At 40.6% G+C, this 20,516-nt stretch overlaps 1 protein-coding gene across 4 annotated transcripts in view; it reads left to right on the forward strand.

Annotated features, from left to right (window-relative positions):
- The window catches only part of LOC126195042 (probable ATP-dependent RNA helicase spindle-E), a 276,948-nt gene that overhangs the window by 37,637 nt on the left and 218,795 nt on the right, over nucleotides 1-20,516 (forward strand). For all 4 annotated transcript variants that reach the window (XM_049933486.1, XM_049933487.1, XM_049933488.1 and 1 more), the window contains exons 3-6: nucleotides 11,443-11,628; nucleotides 18,217-18,438; nucleotides 18,587-18,790; nucleotides 18,935-19,108. In XM_049933486.1, coding sequence (XP_049789443.1) covers nucleotides 11,443-11,628; nucleotides 18,217-18,438; nucleotides 18,587-18,790; nucleotides 18,935-19,108 — 786 coding nt within the window. The remainder of the gene's footprint in view (nucleotides 1-11,442; nucleotides 11,629-18,216; nucleotides 18,439-18,586; nucleotides 18,791-18,934; nucleotides 19,109-20,516) is intronic.

The following is a 20,516-nucleotide window of genomic DNA, read 5'->3' on the forward strand; positions in this document are numbered from 1 at the left end:
TCAGAGGAAGTATGAAGCCACTCCAATGAAACTCAAGCCTTGACTGTAAGCTGCTTGTGATAGGCTTTTCTGACTGGTGTAGCATTTTGCACATTGATTTCTTCCAGGGGTGTAACACCATCAACTCTGTGTATCACTATGATCTTTTTAGAGAGGTTAGACTTACTTATCGCAGTAAATGACAACTAACCGATATGAAAAGTCATTGTTCTTCACAACAATGTCTACCCCCATGCTGTAACTCTAGAAGAAAATGAGAGGGGAACCAATCAACCACTTGTCTTACACTCCAGACATATTGCCCTACAATTTTCATCTCTTTAGGCCACTAAAGGAGGCACTGATAGGTATAAGATTTCAGGCTGATACAGCTGTGGAAAGACTTTGTGTACAATTAGCTAGTGACATGACATCATTATTTTATGATGTTGTCAAGAAAATTCCAGTATGCTGAGCTAAGAACGTTTCTGAAGTAAGAGGTTACATAGAAAAGTAATGTATACTTTTTATATTGTAAATTTAAAAATAAGCCTGATTTATATTTGATAAGCTTTCATATTATATTTCGCAAATATTTAAACAACAGCATCTTTTAAGTGTAGTATAAGCAAAGCTGTAACTTCTGTGTCATTTTTAATCTGTATTACATGTCAGTATTTAATTATCTGGTAAACTCAGTTTTTATGCCTAAATATTACAGCTCAGTTTTTATGCCTAAACGTTACAGATGACTTTCCACATAGATTGCTTTAAGAGAAAATGATATTCCACATTGTATTTCTCAGGCTCTTACTACACTAATCAGCCAGAACATTATGACCACTTACCTAATAGCCGGTAGTTCCCCTTTGGCACAGATAACAGTGGCAACACATCATCCCGTGGATGGACCGAGGGCTTGGTAGGTCACTGGAGGGAGATGGACCACATCTGCCCACACAAGTCACCTGTTGTTGTTGTTGTTGTTGTTGTTGTTGTTGTGGTCTTCAGTCCTGAGACTGGTTTGATGCAGCTCTCCATGCTACTCTATCCTGTGCAAACTTCTTCATCTCCCAACACCTACTGCAACTTACAGCCTTCTGAATGCTTAGTGTATTCATCCCTTGGTGTCCATCTACGATTTTTACCCTCAATGCTGCCCTCCAATACTAAATTGGTGATCCCTTGATGCCTCAGAATATGCCTTACCAACTGATCCCTTCTTCTAGTCAAGTTGTGCCACAAACTCCTCTTCTCCCCAATTCTATTCAATACCTCCTCATTAGTTATGTGATCTACCCATTTAATCTTCAGCATTCTTCGGTAGCACTACATTTTGAAGGCTTCTATTCCCTTCTTGCCCAAACTATTTATCGTCCATGTTTCACTTCCATACATGGCTACACTCCATACAAATACTTTCAGAAACGACTTCCTGACACTTAAATCTATACTTGATGTTATCAAATTTCTCTTCTTCAGAAATGCTTTCCTTGCCATTGCCAGTCTACATTTTATATCCTCTCTACTTCGACCATCATTTTGCTCCCCAAATAGCAAAACTCCTTTACTACTTGAAGTGTCAGATTTCCCAGTCTAATTCCCTCAGCATCACCTGACTTAATTTGACTACATTCCATTATCCTCATTTTGCTTTTGTTGGTGTTCATCTTATATCCTCATTTTAAGACAATGTCCATTCCGTTCAACTGCTCTTCCAAGTCCTTTGCTGTCTCTGACAGAATTACAATGTCATCGCCGAACCTCAAAGTTTTTATTTCTTCTCCGTGGATTTTAATACCTACTCCGAAATTTTCTTTTGTTTCCTTCACTGCTTGCTCAATATACAGATTGAATAACATCGGGGATAGGCTACAACCCTGTCTCACTCCCTTTCCAACCACTGCTTCCCTTTCATGCCCCTCGACTCTTATAACTGCCATCTGGTTTCTGTATAAATTGTAAATAGCCTTTCGCTCCCGGTATTTTACCCGTGCCACCTTCAGAATTTGAAAGAGAGTATTCCAGTCAACTTTGTCAAAAGCTTTCTCTAAGTCTACAAATGCTAGAAATGTAGGTTTGCCTTTCTTTGATCTATTTTCTAAGATAATTCGTAGGGTCAGTATTGCCTCACGTGTTCCAATATTTCTACGGAATCCAAACTGATCTTCCCCGAGGTCGGCTTCTACCAGTTTTTTCATTGGTCTGTAAAGAATTCGTGTTAGTATTTTGCAGCCGTGACTTATTAAACTGATAGTTCAGTAATTTCCACATCTGTCAACACCTGCTTTCTTTGGGATTGGAATTATTACAGGGTTATTACAAATGATTGAAGTGATTTCACAGCTCTACAATAACTTTATTATTTGAGATATTTTCACAATGCTTTGCACACACATACAAAAACTCAAAAAGTTTTTTTAGGCATTCACAAATGTTTGATATGTGCCCCTTTAGTGATTCAGCAGACATCAAGCCGATAATCAAGTTCCTCCCACACTCAGCGCATGTCCCCATCAATGAGTTCGAAAGCATCGTTGATGCGAGCTCGCAGTTCTGGCACGTTTCTTGGTAGAGGAGGTTTAAACACTGAATCTTTCACATAACCCCACAGAAAGAAATTGCATGGGGTTAAGTCGGGAGAGCGTGGAGGCCATGACATGAATTGCTGATCATGATCTCCACCACGACCGATCCATCGGTTTTCCAATCTCCTGTTTAAGAAATGCCGAACATCATGATGGAGTGCGATGGAGCACCATCCTGTTGAAAGATGAAGTCGGTGCTGTCGGTCTCCAGTTGTGGCATGAGCCAATTTTCCAGCGTGTCAGGATACACGTGTCCTGTAACGTTTTTTTCGTAGAAGAAAAAGGGGCCGTAAACTTTAAACCGTGAGATTGCACAAAACACGTTAACTTTTGGTGAATTGCGAATTTGCTGCACGAATGCGTGAGGATTCTCTACCGCCCAGATTCGTACATTGTGTCTGTTCACTTCGCCATTAAGAAAAAATGTTGCTTCATCACTGAAAACAAGTTTCGCACTTAACGCATCCTCTTCCATGAGCTGTTGCAACCGCGCCGAAAATTCAAAGCGTTTTGACTTTGTCATCGGGTGTCAGGGCTTGTAGCAATTGCAAACGGTAAGGCTTCTGCTTTAGCCTTTTCCGTAAGATTTTCCAAAACGTCGGCTGTGGTACGTTTAGCTCCCTGCTTGCTTTATTCGTCGACTTCCCCGGGCTACGCGTGAAACTTGCCCGCACGCGTTCAACCGTTTCACGCTCACTGCAGGCCGACCCGTTGATTTCCCCTTACAGAGGCATCCAGAAGCTTTAAACTGCGCATACCATCGCCGAATGGAGTTAGCAGTTGGTGCATCTTTGTTGAACTTTGTCCTGAAGTGTCGTTGCACTGTTATGACTGACTGATGTGAGTGCATTTCAAGCACGACATACGCTTTCTCGGCTCCTGTCGCCATTTTTTCTCACTGCGCTCTCGAGCGCTCTGGCAGCAGAAACCTGAAGTGCGGCTTCAGCCGAACAAAACTTTATGAGTTTTTCTACGTATCTGTAGTGTGTTGTGACCATATGTCAATGAATGGGAGCTACAGTGAATTTATGAAATCGCTTCAATCATTTGTAATAGCCCTGTATATTCTTTGTGAAGTCTGAGGGTATTTCGCCTGTCTCATACATCTTGCTCACCAGATGGTCGAGTTTTGTCAGAACTCTCTCTCCCAAGGCTGTCAGTAGTTCTAATGGAATGTTGTCTACTCCCGGGGCCTTGTTTCGACTTAGGTTTTTCAGTGCTCTGTCAAACTCTTCACGCAGTATCATATCTCCCATTTCATCTTCATCTACATCCTCTTCCATTTCCATAATATTGTCCTCAAGTACATCGCCCTTGTATAGACCTTCTATAAACTCCTTCCACCTTTCTGCTTTCCCTTCTTTGCTTAGAACTGGGTTTCAATCTGAGCTCTTGATATTCATACAAGTGGTTCTCTTTTCTCCAAAGGTCTCTTTAATTTTCCTGTAGGCAGTATCTATCTTACCCCTTGTGAGATAAGCCTCTACATCCTTACATTTGTCCTCTAGCCATCCCTGCTTAGCCATTTTGCACTTCCGGTTATCTCATTTTTGAGACGCTTATATTCCCTGTTGTCTGCTTCATTTACTGCATTTTTATATTTTCTCCTTTCATCAATTAAATTCAATATTTCTTCTGTTACCCAAGGATTCTACTAGCCCTCGTCTTTTTACCTACTTGATCCTCTGCTGCCTTCACTACTTCATCCCTCAAAGCTACCCATTCTTCTTCTACTGTATCTCTTTCCTATGACATTGCTGGGCCTGTATTCGAAGGTGAATGTTTCCTTTGATAGCTTTCTTTATCACTATACATTGGTGTACTCGAGCTAGATTAGTGTCATGTCTCTTATAATTACTATTACTGCTATAGTTATTTATAAGGAAATTTTGACTTTCACTTTGATGTACATTCTCGTTCCTGTCTTTGTTTAAGGCATCAAGTGCATCTATAAAGGATAACAATTCTTCTACAGTCTTCCACCCACTACATAATATATCTTTCCTAGCATAGATAGGTAATCGCCTTATTAAGATCCTAACTAAGCCTTCTTCCTCCATGGGTTTATCTAAGTACTTTTCCTTGTCAAATGCCAGTCAAAATACCTTCTCATTGTTCCCCACATACTGTTATAATACTTTGGATCCCACAAATCAGATAATAATGGTTTTGGACACTCATTGACCAATACTTCTTCTTAAACTTTTTCTGGAAATCGGCCCAAGACAAAAAATTCTCCATGTTTGCAGTGCCTCATTCTGAAGCCTCTCCTAAAAGGTACCCTACTGCGAATTCTATCTTTTTTGAGTCTTCCCAGTTTTTCGGCAAGACTAGGTTAAACAGTTTCAGAAAATGAGTTGGGTGTACGTCCCCATCTGGCTTAAATTTTGGTAACAGCCTGGATAGTCCTGAATTTGCTCACCATTGTAGGTCGGTTAATGCCTTACTGGTTAACACCACGTTAGAAGAAATCACTTTTTTGTCTACCTTATCCCGTGGTCTAGGGGTAGCGTCTTTGATTCATAATCAAAACGTCTTCGGTCCCGGGTTCGATCCCCGCCACTGCCTAAATTTTGATAAATAATCAGCATTGGCGGCCGAAGAGTTCCGGCATAAGAAGTCAGCCTCATTCTGTCAACGGCCTTGTCAAAGAGGGCGGAGGAGCGGATAGAGGTTCAGGGCACTCTCTTGTCCTAGGGGTGGGAAATTGCCCCTAAAGGTGGAAGAATCAGCAATGATCAACGACATGAGGATGCAGAAGGCAATGGAAACCACTGCATTAAAGACACGTAACGTGTATCCACAGGACATGTGGCCTGTAATTGAAGAAGTGTCATGATGATCTCTCCATTGGCAAAAGATTCCGGAATAGTCCCCCATTCGGATCTCCGGGGGGGGGGGGGGGGGGGGGACTGCCAAGGGGAGGTTACCATGAGAAAAAGATTGAATGATCAATGAAAGGATAACGTTCTACGAGTTGGGGCGTGGAATGTCAGAAGCTTGAACGTGGTAGGGAAACTAGAAAATCTGAAAAGGGAAATGCAAAGGCTCAGTCTAGATATAGAAGGGGTCAGTGAAGTGAAGTGGAAGGAAGACAAGGATTTCTGGTCAGATGAGTATCGGGGTAATATCAACAGCAGCAGAAAATGGTATAGCGGGTGTAGGATTCATTATGAATAGGAAGGTAGGGCAGAGGGTGTGTTACTGTGAACAGTTCAGTGACCGGGTTGTTCTAATCGGAATCGACAGCAGACCAACACCGATAACGATAGTTCAGGTATACACGCTGACGTCGCAAGCTGAAGATGAACAGATAGAGAAAGTGTATGAGGATATTGAAAGGGTAATGCAGTATGTAAAGGGGAACGAAAATCTAACAGTCATGGGCGACTGGAATGCAGTTGTAGGGGAAGGAGTAGAAGAAAAGGTTACAGGAGAATATGGGCTTGGGACGAGGATTGAAAGAGGAGAAAGACTAATTGAGTTCTGTAACAAGTTTCAGCTAGTAATAGCGAATACCCTGTTCAAGAATCACAAGAGGAGGAGGTATACTTGGAAAAGGCCGGGAGATACGGTAAGATTTCAATTAGATTACATCATGGTCAGACAGAGATTCCGAAATCAGATACTGGATTGTAAGGCGTACCCAGGAGCAGATATAGACTCAGATCACAATATAGTAGTGATGAAGAGTAGGCTGAAGTTTAAGACATTAGTCAGGAAGAATCAATACGCAAAGAAGTGGGATACGGAAGTACTAAGGAATGACGAGATACGTTTGAAGTTCTCTAACGCTATAGATACAGCAATAAGGAGTAGCTCAGTAGGCAGTACAGTTGAAGAGGAATGGAAATCTCTAAAAAGGGCCATCACAGAAGTTGGGAAGGAAAACATAGGTACAAAGAAGGTAGCTGCGAAGAAACCGTGGGTAACAGAAGAAATACTTCAGTTGATTGATGAAAGGAGGAAGTACAAACATGTTCCGGGAAAATCAGGAATACAGAAATACAAGTCGCTGAGGAATGAAATAAATAGGAAGTGCAGGGAAGCTAAGACGAAATGGCTGCAGGAAAAATGTGAAGACATCGAAAAAGATATGATTGTCGGAAGGACAGACTCAGCATACAGGAAAGTCAAAACAACCTTTGGTGACATTAAAAGCAGCGGTGGTAACATTAAGACTGCAACGGGAATTCCACTGTTAAATGCAGAGGAGAGAGCAGATAGGTGGAAAGAATACATTGAAAGCCTCTATGAGGGTGAAGATTTGTCTGATGTGATAGAAGAAGAAACAGGATTCGATTTAGAAGAGATAGGGGATCCAGTATTAGAATCAGAATTTAAAAGAGCTTTGGAGGACTTACGGTCAAATAAGGCAGAAGGGATAGATAACATTCCATCAGAATTTCTAAAATCATTGGGGGAAGTGGCAACAAAACGACTATTCACGTTGGTGTGTAGAATATATGAGTCTGGCGACATACCATCTGACTTTTGGAAAAGCATCATCCACACAATTCCGAAGACGGAAAGATCTGACAAGTGCGAGAATTATCGCACAATCAGCTTAACAGGTCATGCATCGAAGCTGCTTACAAGAATAATATACAGAAGAATGGAAAAGAAAATTGAGAATGCGCTAGGTGACGATCAGTTTGGCTTTAGGAAAAGTAAAGGGACGAGAGAGGCAATTCTGACGTTACGGCTGATAGTGGAAGCAAGGCTAAAGAAAAATCAAGACACTTTCATAGGATTTGTCGACCTGGAAAAAGCGTTCGACAATATAATATGGTGCAAGCTGTTCGAGATTCTGAAAAAAGTAGGGGTAAGCTATAGGGAGAGACGGGTCATATACAATATGTACAACAACCTAGAGGGAATAATAAGAGTGGACGATCAAGAGCGAAGTGCTCGTATTAAGAAGGGTGTAAGACAAGGCTGTAGCCTTTCGCCCCTACTCTTCAATCTGTACATCGAGGAAGCAATGATGGAAATAAAAGAAAGGTTCAGGAGTGGAATTAAAATACAAGGTGAAAGGATATCAATGATACGATTCGCTGATGACATTGCTATCCTGAGTGAAAGTGAAGAAGAATTAAATGATCTGCTGAAAGGAATGAACAGTCTAATGAGTACACAGTATGGTTTGAGAGTAAATCGGAGAAAGACGAAGGTAATGAGAAGTAGTAGAAATGAGAGCAGCGAGAAACTTAACATCAGGATTGATGGTCACGAAGTCAATGAAGTTAAGGAATTCTGCTACCTAGGCAGTAAAATAACCAATGACGGACGGAGCAAGGAGGACATCAAAAGCAGACTCGCTATGGCAAAAAAGGCATTTCTGGCCAAGAGAAGACTACTAATATCAAATACCGGCCTTAATTTGAGGAAGAAATTTCTGAGGATGTACGTCTGGAGTACAGCAGTGTATGGTAGTGAAACATGGACTGTGGGAAAACCAGAACAGAAGAGAATCGAAGCATTTGAGATGTGGTGCTATAGACGAATGTTGAAAATTAGGTGGACTGATAAGGTAAGGAATGAGGAGGTTCTACGCAGAATCGGAGAGGAGAGGAAAGGAATATGTGGAAAACACTGATAAGGAGAAGGGACAGGATGATAGGACATCTGCTAAGACATGAGGGAATGACTTCCATGGTACTAGAGGGAGCTGTAGAGGGCAAAAACTGTAGAGGAAGACAGAGATTGGAATACGTCAAGCAAATAATTGAGGACGTAGGCTGCAAGTGCTACTCTGAGATGAAGAGGTTAGCACAAGAAAGGAATTCGTGGCGGGCCGCATCAAACCAGTCAGTAGACTGATGACAAAAAAAAAAAACTGAATAAGTTTGAATTCTTTCCATAAACTACTATGCCTTTCTTCGTATCATTAAGTTCCAAAGCTAAATCTGTTAGGAGTTACCCTCTCGGCCACTTTTCTGTCTATTAACTCTTCTACTTGTTCTTCCAGATTGCTTATATTTAAGGTATCTGATGTTGCTAGTTTCTATTTAAAATCTCTTTCCAAGGTATCAAATTGAGTGTTGACACCTGCAATTTGCGATTGAACTAAAGAAATTAGCTTATCTTGTTTCTCAATACGCTCCTCCCGAGTGTGCAACATCGAAGGTAACATTGCATACACTTTGAAATGACCCTAATTTTTCGGCAAGTTCTGTTTCTAAGTTGTTACATTTATCTTCGACGTCAAATTCTAATTTTTTAGTTAAATCTTGAAGTTGCTCATCCTGTCTCTGGTTAAATTCAGTAAATAGTTGTTTAACATAAGTATTCAAAGAACTAGTGAGTTCACCCTTTATATCTAACTTCAGATTTTCTACCTTATCATTTAAAGAATCAAATTCAGTGTTTAATAGAACTATATTTGCTGCTTGACTGTTCAAGGTTTCACTCTGAGCATTTAAATTGGAATGTACTAAACCTACTACTCTCCTAAGGGCTTCATTCTGAGCATTTAATTTTTCACTTAGAGTGGCTGAATCGGCCTTCTGGCCATCCAACTTAGCACTTTGGTCATCTAATCTAGCATTTAGTTAAGTATTTACTGAGTCTAACTTTAGACTTAGTCCTTTAATTAAATTTACCACTTCAGTCCAGTCTGATGTGTCCCTATTCACTGTTATGGCCATGGCTGGTCCTCAAGTTTGTTGCTGTTCTTGATCCATAATTTTATTGATCTTAGACCTAGTAATCATCTAAGAGAAATTTCACCACTGACTACAATAACTACACTAAAAGTTTATTATTCACTCGTCCCCTCAACTTTTATCAAAAAATTATTGTTTTTCGCTCACCCAGAGTAGAGTTCTAGCTGCGTTGGTGAGTGAATGTGTAATCAGTGCCGGAGGACAGCACTGGCGTCGGTGGCATCGGACATTGGTTTCAGTGTCGTCAATGGTGAGCGGACGCGGAGTCAGCACTGGTGAGCAGCAGCTGGTGCAGTTGGCGTCAGTGACTGGTTACTGTGTTGGTGCCTGCGCGACGCACATGTGCGAAGACTGCTTACTCTCCATACCTGATCTTCTTAGTCAAAAAGTTGAGGTCTTCTCTCCAGTTTTCTTCACTATTACTTTCCCACATCTTTTACAGCGTTGCACTCGCGACTTTCTTCCATTTGTTTATTTGGACTCAATACGATTTTTGGAAACAGTTCTCGTATCTTGTTAGGACTGGTTGCTATGGCAACGCCTAATATCTTCTTTCCACTTCTGGTTTTAAATCCCCATTTTCTTTGGGTCCTGTTGCTTAGGTCACCACCTTCTAACATTTTCAGACGACAAGAGACAGTGTGGTATTGGGTTGCAAGGCACGCGTGTCTCAATTCAGTTAACTTGCACGTTGTTTGTAGCCAATCCTCTTCTCTGGGTAATCAGCTACGTCGACCTCCAACAAGCTTCTTCTCCGAAGACTATAGCTGGTTGAGGGAATTTATTAAAATAGTTCTCTATCCTTGAAATAATTTTGGTACTTTTATAATACTTTTCAGTTCCATCACTTTATATTTTCAGCTTTCACAGATAATAACTCCACAAGTTAACTTATCCCTTACATGTTAGACTGATTTACACATATTCAAATAGCATACATGCATCTTGTTTCGTTCGCAGCCAAGACATGAAAAGATTTGAAGGTCTCTAGTCTCAAGCGAGTCCAATACATGAATGTGCATAGCACACTATATTCAGCTGTTCAGTAGTCTTTTTTTACAATCACCACAGACACTAACACATCAAAGAATACGACATAAATATTCGTTGAGATCTCCTCATGTCTTCTGTGGCACTGGCGGCAAACGCTTGTCGTCTTCAGTGACTCACTCCTCTTACAGTCTTCTAATAACAAACTTCTGACCTGCACATAGAAACAGGTGGATCGGTAAAAATGTTCTCATTCTCCCACCTCGTACCTAAAACATCGATTGTTCGAGACAGTGGAATTTGGAGTGTTTCTAGAATTCTCCCTGAAATTCTTAAGGCACTACACCATCATTCATGTGTGCATTTCTTATGCAGTTGACACATTCCACATCATAACGGTTACTATGAGATTGATCAATGGAACATGTAACTAACTAACTGTCTCTCTCTCTCTCTCTCTCTCTCTCTCTCTCTCTCTCTCTCTCTCTCTCTCTCATATGTGCGCGTGCGTGCGGATAGGTGTGTGCACGCTGCTGGCTGGATGCTCAATACTGGGATGCAGTTCACACAGTGGACTGGGATCGAGGTTATCAGATGGAGGGGGTGGAGAGAGAGGGACAGGAAGCTGGGGGGCATGACAATTTTTCAGCACTTTTTTTCTGATATGCTGAGTGAAATCTTCTGTTTGAGTGCTAGGTCTGCCATGTCTCTGATTATACACTTTCAAACCTGGGACATGTGTTTCAGAACTAATGACTTTCAAAGCTGTGATAGGAATTCAAACTTTTTAATTCAAAACATTGCACATGAACAAACTACCACTTACGCACTCTTGGGGTTTCGGAATCTCTGGTAGGGACTTTTTCAGTTGCCCTCCCTTACACTTGTTATCTCTCTCCTCCTGGTTCCTCCATACACACCAAATTCTCAACATTGTGCAAGCATTGAGGTGTAGTAGTTTACAGTTATAAACTGGCCGATGTTCAAAAAATCTTGTTCCATGCTACCAAATTTACTATCAAAATGATGATAACTATCCAAAAAAATCTCTCTCTCGAATCCTATTAATTAATTTTTATCCATTATAGGCTTTCGTGACATCAAGAAACAAACTGTATGTACACAAAAAGTAAATACATCTTCCAAATGTCCCTCCTCATTAATAAAAATATTTCAGTATGATTATATATGCAAATTAAATAGAACTTGTCTTTCAGGCAGCACAAGCGGGCCCTGGAAAGTCAGGGGAGAATTATCTTTCTCAGTTGGAAGAATTAACAAGTGTTTTTTCAACTGGCAATATTGATGACCTTATGCAAGAGGAACTGACACAAGTTTATGATAAATATGACTTTGATCAGAAAGCTAAAAATGTCCTTCCTATTCTGGAACATAAGCGAAAGGTTTGTAATTTTCATTTAAAAATTTTGCTATTTGTTGTGTTTTATGATGTACTTTAGTTAAATTAATGGTGATACGTGATCCAATAAAATTCTTTTATGTGATGGTTTAAAGCAGTATGTAAATATATTAATTATCCATGCACTCATCAGTTACTCTTGTGTAACAGAGTTTTCATTCACCAAGGAGACAAGAGAGATAACAGAGAAAGAACATGAAAGGAATAGAATCCACTCTAATGCTCTTATTGTTGGTTGTATAACGAGATGTTTGCTAGTTACAGCAACTTACACACAGATAAAATCAGATAGTGGAAAATCCAGGATGGAAAATGACAATATGGAAAAGGATTCATTGCTACTCACCACACCGGACTGCTAGCAACTGCCTGTGATGAGAGAAGCAATCTCGGTGGGAAGGGTAAGTAGGAGACTGGGGTTGGGATGAGAGGGATGACATGTAGGGGTGGGGAATGGTAAAGTATTTCTTGTAGGAGTATGTAGTGATGTGGTGGGGACAGGTGAGGAAGGGGGGGGGGGGGCAGACGAGCAGAAAAAAAGAAAATGGGGAAAAAAGACTATGGGTGTGTTGGTGGAATAGAAGGCTATTTAGTGCTGGAGTGGGAGTAGGGAAGGGGATAGGTGGGTGAAGGACAGGGACTAATAAAGAAGGTTGAGGCTGGGAGGGGGGGGGGGGGCGTTATGGGAATGATATATTGAAATTCAGAAAAGCAATTCGATTCTGGTGTTTGTAGGAAGGATCCAGATAGGCAGCTTTTGAAACAGTCATTGAAATTAAGCACGTTGTGTTGGGCAGCATGCTCAGCAACCAGGTGGTCCAGCTGTCTCTTGGCCACAGTTTGTTGGTGGCCATTCATGCTGACGGACAGCTTGTTGGTTGTCATGCCCATGTAGAATACAGTGCAGCAGTTGCAGCTTAGTTTGTAGATCACATTACTCCTTTCAGGTATTCAGGTATAGCCCTGTCTTTGATGGGATAGGTGGTGCTTGTGACTGGAATGGAGTGGGTAGTGGTGGGCAGACATATGGGACAGGTCTTGCATCTACAGGGAAGGATTAGAGATGGATGAGGATATTTCAGAGGTTCAGTGGGTGGCAAAATATTATTGTAGGATGGTTAGAAATTACAGTGTGCAGAATATTCCTTATTTCAGGGCACAATGAGAGTTAGTCAAAACCGTGACGAAAAGTGTCATTTAGTTGCTCCAGTTCTGGGTGATGCTGAGTAATGAGGGGAGTTCTCATTTGTGGCTGGACAGTGGGGCTCTAGGAGGTGGTGGGTGACTGGAAAGATAAGGCACAGGAGATCTGTTTCAGTATAAGTTTGGGAGGGTTATTTTGGTCTTTGAAGGTGTCATGAGGCCCCTGGTATATTTGGAGAGGGTCTGCTTGTCTCTACAGATACTACATCCACAAGTGGCTAGGCTCTGATGAAGGTACCGAAGTAGCCATCTTTGAGGTGGAGGTCAACATCGAGGAAGGTGGCTTGTGGGGTTGAGGAGGATGAGATAAGCAAATGGGGAAGAAGGTGTGGATGTTCTGGAGGGATGGGGATAGGGTGTCCAAACACTCAGTCCAGAGCACGAAGATATCATCAGTGAATCTGCACCAGGTAAGGAGTTCAGGATTCTGGGTGGTGAGCAAGGATTCCTCTAGATAGCTCATTAATAGTTTGGCATAGGATGGTGTGTTGCAGGTTCCTATTGCCATACTACAAATTTGTTTGTAGGTGATGCCTTCAAAGGTGAAGTAACTATGGTGAGGATTTAGTTGTTCGTGGTGCCCACGAAGGAGGTTGTAGGTATGGAATCAGTCAGGCATTGGGAAAGGTAGGTTCAGTAGTGGCGAGGCCTTGGATGTTGGGTACATTAGGATAAATAGAGTTGGCATCAATAGTGATTTGCAGGCTGCAGTGTGATAAAGGAAGAGGAACAGTGGAGAGTTGGTGGAGGGAATGATTGGTGTCTTTTATATAGGGAGATAGGTTATGGGTAATACACTGAAGGTGCTTGTCTAGGAGAGCAAATGTTCTTGCACTCAATGAGGGCACAGTAACTGGCCACAATTGTGCATCATGTGTGGTTGATTTTACAGACTTCAGGAAGCGTGTAGAAGGTGGGAGTGCAGGGAGTGGTAGGGGTAGGGGAGAGGGGTGAGAGAGAGGGGGGGGAGAGGAGGAGGGTTATGGGATTGGCCTGAGGATTTGAGGAGAGGTCGGAGATCCTGTTGGATTTCTGGAATGGGGTCACTTTGGCAGCGCTTGTAGGTGGATGAATCCAACAGCTGGCAGAGTCCTTCTGCCTGGTAATCAATCTGGTTCAAAACCATGGTGGTGGAGCCTTTGTCAGCAGGTAGAATTATAAGGTCGGGATCAGGTTTTAGATGGTGGATTGCAGTTCTTTTTGTGGATGTAAGGTTAGCTTCCATGATGAGGGATTTGGGTAATGATGATGAGGCAAGATTTAAGGTTAAGAAATTCTGAAATATTAACAGAAGGTGATTTGGAGGCTGTGGGGGTGGGTGTTGTTTGGTTGGGCGAGTGAACTGAGTCAGGCAGGATTTAACATTGGTGCTGGGTGGAGTCTGATAGGTAGGGTTAGTGGCGAAAAAGTATTTTCACTGTAGGGATGAGGAGTAGGAGAGAAGGTCTAAGTCCACCATGACTGAATTTGGGAGTGGGGCAAACGGTTAAGGCCTTTATAAAGGACTGATGTTTCTGTGGGGCTAAGACCAATGCACCCACTGTCTTTTATCCCCTCCTCCATTTCTCTCCTCCACCCCCTATCTAATCTCCCGACTGCACCTAGCTGCCCTACGTTGTCCCCACCATGTCCCTGCATGCTCCCACAGACAGCACTTTTACTGTCCCCCACCCCCATGCTGCTATCCCTCCCCCTCCCTGACCCAACCTGCTCCTTATCCCAACCATGCAGACTGCTTATCTCATCAGGCATTGTTCCTAGCAGTCCGCTCTTAGTGGCCAGAGACCGTGGCCGTGTGTGTGTGTGTGTGTGTGTGTGTGTGTGTGTGTGTGTGTGTGTGTGTGTGTTGCCTACTGTAGAAGGAGACCTTTCAGCCAAAAGCTCATGTTTTTAGCAGTCTTTTTGTTATGCCTGTCTGTGACTCGACATATCCTCTATATGCTGAGTACCAATCTATCCTTTTCATAAGATTAGCATATGGGTAACATGTCCTTTTTGTAGTGTAAAAAATATCTCTTTTTTTTAAGAAATGAGAGAGAAGAAGGTGCAACAGAGTAAAGGACAATTCTGTATATCACTTGATGGAATGAACGCCATTTCAGGGCAAAGGTGGAAAAAATAATTCTCTGATAAGACTCCAACACTTTTGTGAAAGTTCCTAGAACTTTTATTTCTCTACACGGGGAAGCAGAGGAAAATATTATGAGACAAGCAAAGGCCAAATATGTCTTCCACAACCCAAGTCAGTTAGAACCTGCCATATGCATGAAAGGAAGTTCATTCAGAGAAAAGAAACATCAATGAAATGAGACCAAAGGAGATTTTAGTACAGAAAGAGTGCACCAACTTTCCAGATTAGCACTGACTGAGATGACACATTAAGACACTGGATTAAAGTCCATCGATCCATATATAAGTGCTCAGTAGTTTCCTCAAATCACCTAAGATGAATACTGAAGTTTCCTGCAATGTCATGCCTTTTCTTCCTAAAGCAACAGAGTAAGGATGTACAGGCCCCTTCCTGCAACTGTTTTCCACTGTTCTAATGCAGATCAGAATCACCCCATTTGTTCTTGATGTACAATTGTATTGGTTCAGGATTAAGTGGAAATCATTGTCTGTTTTAGGGTACAGAGATTGTTTTATTGCTTGTCAGTAAATTTTAGAAAATATCATTAGACATTAATGTTGGCGAGGAGTGTCTCAGGAGCATGGCAGAGAGTGGAAAGGTGTGTTGAAGCTTAATTAACAAAAGCTCTGAACCTCGTAGTTATCTCAAGAGGCTGGGTACATCCAGTCGTCAAGATGTTGGAGCAAGTAAGACATATTAGACCTACCAAAATCCATCTGCCCAGCCCGTTAAGTGTGTTTCAAGCCACGATGAGCATGTTTTCAGCTGAAAAACTAGTGCAGTGGCACAATGTGCTGCCCACCTACTTGTCATGTCTTTGCTATTGTGTAGGATCAATTGCTAATGGGAAAGTGACTGACTGGGTGTAGGAGATAACACACTGCCAACAGTGAAGCCATCTTCTTAGACTTCTGATTGGCAGTGTTTGTGATGTGGCTTGTGGATGTTTGTTGTTGTGGTTTTCAGTTTGAAGACTGGTTTGACACAGCTCTCCACACTACTGTATCCTGTGAAAGCCTCTTCATCTCTGTACAGTGAATGCAACCTACATCCATTTGAACCTACTCGTTAGTGTAGCCAAGCCTTGGTCAGCATCTGCTATCCCTCCCCTTTCACCACTTCCATCTGTTATCAAATTGAGATGCTGAGTTGAGTTGTAGATAGGCACAATAAAAAGACTGTCACACAATAAGCTTTTAGCCAATAAGGCATTGTTGACCAAGTCTGGCTTCAAGTGCCAGAGATTGTGGTCATTTAACTGTAAGTTGCATTTGCGTGCATGCATGTGTGTGTTTGCGTGTTTGTCTGTGTGTTTTGTGTTTATTTTTGACAGAGGCCTTGTTGGCCCGTAGCCAACAGTCTTTTTGTTATGCCTACCTGCGACTAAGCATCTCCACCGTATGGTAAGTAGTGTTGATGACTCAGGACATGTCCTGTCAACTGTTCCCACTTTATTCAGATTTTGCCATAATTTTTTCCTCCAGTTCACTTCAGTATCTCCTCATCAGTAATATAATCTAATCATCTAGAGCATTTTTCTGCAGTACCACATTTTAAAAATTTCTTCTTGTCTGACCTGTTAATTGTTAATGTTTCACTTCTGTACAAAGCTACACTCTAAACAAATACCTTCAGAAAAGCTTTCCTAACACTTAATATTCGAAATTAACAAATTTCTCTTTTTCTGGAACACTTTTCTTGTTATTGCTAATCTGCATTTTATATCCTCCCTACTTCAGCCATCACCAGTTAGTTTGCTGCCCATCTACTACTTTTAGTGTCTCATTTCCTATTGTAATTCTGTCAGCATCATCTGATTTCATTTGACTTTATTCCATTACCCCCATACTTTTGTTCATGTCACAACCACTTTTCAAGACATTGTCCATCCTGTTCAGCTGCTTGTTCAAGTCCATTGCTGTCTCGTACAGAGTCAAAAAATGAAAAATCTGGATGGAATAGCGACAGTATTATGAAAAGGATAGAGTGCTACTTACCATATAGAGATGTTGAGACACAACAAAAAGACTTCTATACATTTGAGCTTTTGGCCAAAAGACCTTCTAAAATCGGAAACACACACGCGCGCGCTCGCACACACACACACACACACACACACACACACACACACACACACACAAATCACTCTGCCCACTGCTTCTGGCCACTGAGGTCGGACTCAGTGGCCAGAGACTTTGATCATGTGTTAGTGTGTATGTATTTTCTACTTTAAAAGAAAGCCTTTTAGCTCAAAGCTCAAATTTATTGCAGTTTTTTGTTGTGCCTGTCTGTGACTCAGTGTGTCTTTTTTTGCAGCGAGTAGTAGTTGATCTTTTTCCTTACACTGTAAATATTCCAACCTGGACTTAAAATATTATCAGAATTACAATCTCAGTGTGAAATGTTATTATAATTGTTCAGCTGCATATTAATATTTCTTTTGTAAATAAAAACCACCTTTGCTTGCTGCAGAAGATGGCCATGCAAACAAACTTGTTAGCAGCATATTATTTTGTGATACAGAGGCAATCTTGAGACCGCTTGAGGACTTGCCCAATTTTTGTGGACAATTGCATGACTTGTGTTATGGACTTAATAAATTTCATTTGAGCTTCAAATTCACACTGAAACTCGTAGAAGTGCATAGCTCTCCTTAACAGGCTAGCTTGAACCAGCCATAAGTGAACTATTTCTCAATTTGGAATTCTTTTTGGTATTTGATACACTTTTGTAATATGGTGTCTAGTTATAGGCCTATTTTTTTCTATTTGTATGATGTAATTGTTTCTCTGTTTTGTTTCTTTCGTACTGGGCAGTATTTATCACCTCACATATTGTATGCTAACCCACATAACAGCAACTGCTTGTAATCATTTTCTAATATCAGGCGCATGCTATTCCTTTGCATGGACCGTTGTTGAATATGCTATGCTTATAATTGTCAAAACATTCACTGAAGTTTCAGATAATGCTCATTATGCAAGGTTTGAGACACTGATCTTGATTGTGATGAACAGTGTTCAGTTCCATCCAATCAATGATTTATATTTTTGGACATTTCTCAGTCTTATTATATGAATCCTGGAATGATTTCACTATGAAGGAGGCTGCTAATATCTTTGCTGATCTTTTACAAAGTTGCTATAGCTTTATATGTGACACTGCCAATGTTAAGAACAGTAATAATCTCCATACTCCAGTAGGAAGTTACTACAACCTGTATTCACATTTTTTCAGATTGTTTCTGTTATTGAGACAAACCAGGTCACTATAATTCAAGGATCTACTGGATGTGGGAAGACAACACAAGTGCCTCAGTTTATTTTAGATTCTTGTCGTGAGAAAAATAAGCCCTGCAGAATTATTGTGACTCAACCAAGAAGGATTGCAGCAATAACAGTTGCAAGACGAGTTTGCCAAGAACGTAATTGGGAACTAGGTTCTGTTGTTGGTTTCCAGGTAAGAGAGCCGATAACAATAATTCTAAACTCTCAAAATTGTTATATGTTGACTTGTGATAGGCGTCATTACTGATAATTATCATGGAAGTGATCTTTAATTTTTCCTTGTAACTATGGAATTTTTTTTTCTTCCATCTTTTCACTAGGTTGGTCTGAAAGCAGAAACTTCGAGTGATACTCTTATTCTGTACTGTACAACAGGTGTACTGCTTCAAAAATTGATTGGCACTAAACATATGAGTAACTTTACTCATGTCATATTAGATGAAGTCCACGAACGAGATGAAGATACAGATTTTGCATTGTTGGTTGTCCGTAGGCTGTTGCGCACAGCATCTCCACATGTTAAGGTACCATATTTCCTGCATATTCATATTGTGAATGTAACACCTTGTTACCTGACTGGAATGAATGACACGTTAACAAGTTCCGGATGTTGATAAATGTCTTTCTGAATTTTTTACATAGTCTTAATACCTCAATTCTTTTCCCAGGTTGTTCTGATGTCTGCAACTATTAATGTTGGAAGATTTTCCAATTACTTTTCATTTCCTATGAACAATAAATGGGAGCCAGCTCCTGTTATAGATCTTGATAAGTACAGAACAGGAAGACGTAATTACAGAATCAGTATTTACTATTTGTGTGAACTGAAGAAGATTGGGCCTGTAAGTACCCTTTTCAATAATATTTGTTGTTAATATAGCCAAGAAATAGTGAGCTCTTTTTACAGAGAGGAACTGTTGCTATGGATTTTGGATTTGTCACATTTTGAAAAAAACTAGAAGAGGATATCAGAGGACAAAATTGCTGTTTGATGATTAAAATCAAGCAATAGAATATCCAGGATGGAATAATGACAATATTATGAATATTTGAATTTTGTAATATTGTGCTCTTTCACGAGTGTTATTCATATAGCCCCTGAACAAAGTGAGGAACTTAGATAGTGAATCTGCCCATTTACATGATACAGACTTTTTCTTTGTAAACTGGAAGTTGTTCTCATTCCGTCTGCATCTAACATTGTGTCTTAAATAATTGTCTCTTGTGGTAACTTGATAAAGATTCATGAGCATAACATGGCCCTTTTATACTACCCTGAAATTTCACCAGACTTGGTCATACATGGAGCTAGTCAAAGGCACGAAGTCAGTGTCCAGATAGTCTTCTGAGACACAGGAACTGAAATTGAGGGTATCATCAGAGGCACAAAGTCAGTGTCCAGACAGTCTTGTAAGACACAGGGACTGAAATAGAGGGTATCAGAGCACGAACAGAAATGCTAGATGTAATTTTCAAACTTTTCTTTTTCAAAGGAGGATACAGAAGTACTGCCTCTGTTTATATCTCACATGTTGCAAAGATGAGTGATATGAATGTTTAGTATCAGTGCTATTGAGAAACAGGCAGAATCACCAAAAGTGAACAAGAACTAGTGCCGATAGAATCCCTATCATATTCTGTGCGGAATTTGCTTGTAATCTATACAGAATTTGCATGGTTAATTTCTCAAGATCCCCTGCACAAAAATTATGCCCAGTAGCTGCGAGAAAGAAATGGTCATGTCTGCCTACAAGAAAAATAGCAGATGTGATACAAAACATCGGCCGAAGAGGCATCTGGTACCAAAACTGCCCAAGTCACTGACGGTGTATTTTTCAGTGTGGATGGAAAGCCCCTAGAGAACAAACAGTGATGGTCACAAACATTTTTATTTCATAGTTGCATTCTTAATGCTTTGATATTTAAGTTCTGTTGTTTTGTGAAATGTGATTTGTGACAAAACCTTTTTAATTTAAGTTTTGACTTGGTCAGTTTTGTTGAAATTTTGTATACTTTTCCTCCTTTTTTATAAAACTGTACTCTTCTTAAATTCCAAAATTGTGTGACAAAGCAGTTAAATGAAAATAAAGTGACATTTTAACTACTTTTCTTTGTAGCAGTAAAAAATGCATTTCTACATTTTGTAACAACATATTGAAAAGAACATTAGAAAACTGAGGAGAAAACAAAATAGAGTTTTGTTTGTAGTTCAGTTTGACTTTGAACATAACATACAGAAAATTATTTGCA

This window comes from Schistocerca nitens, chromosome 7 (assembly GCF_023898315.1).
Source record: "Schistocerca nitens isolate TAMUIC-IGC-003100 chromosome 7, iqSchNite1.1, whole genome shotgun sequence".
NCBI classification, from domain to species: Eukaryota; Metazoa; Arthropoda; class Insecta; order Orthoptera; family Acrididae; genus Schistocerca; species Schistocerca nitens.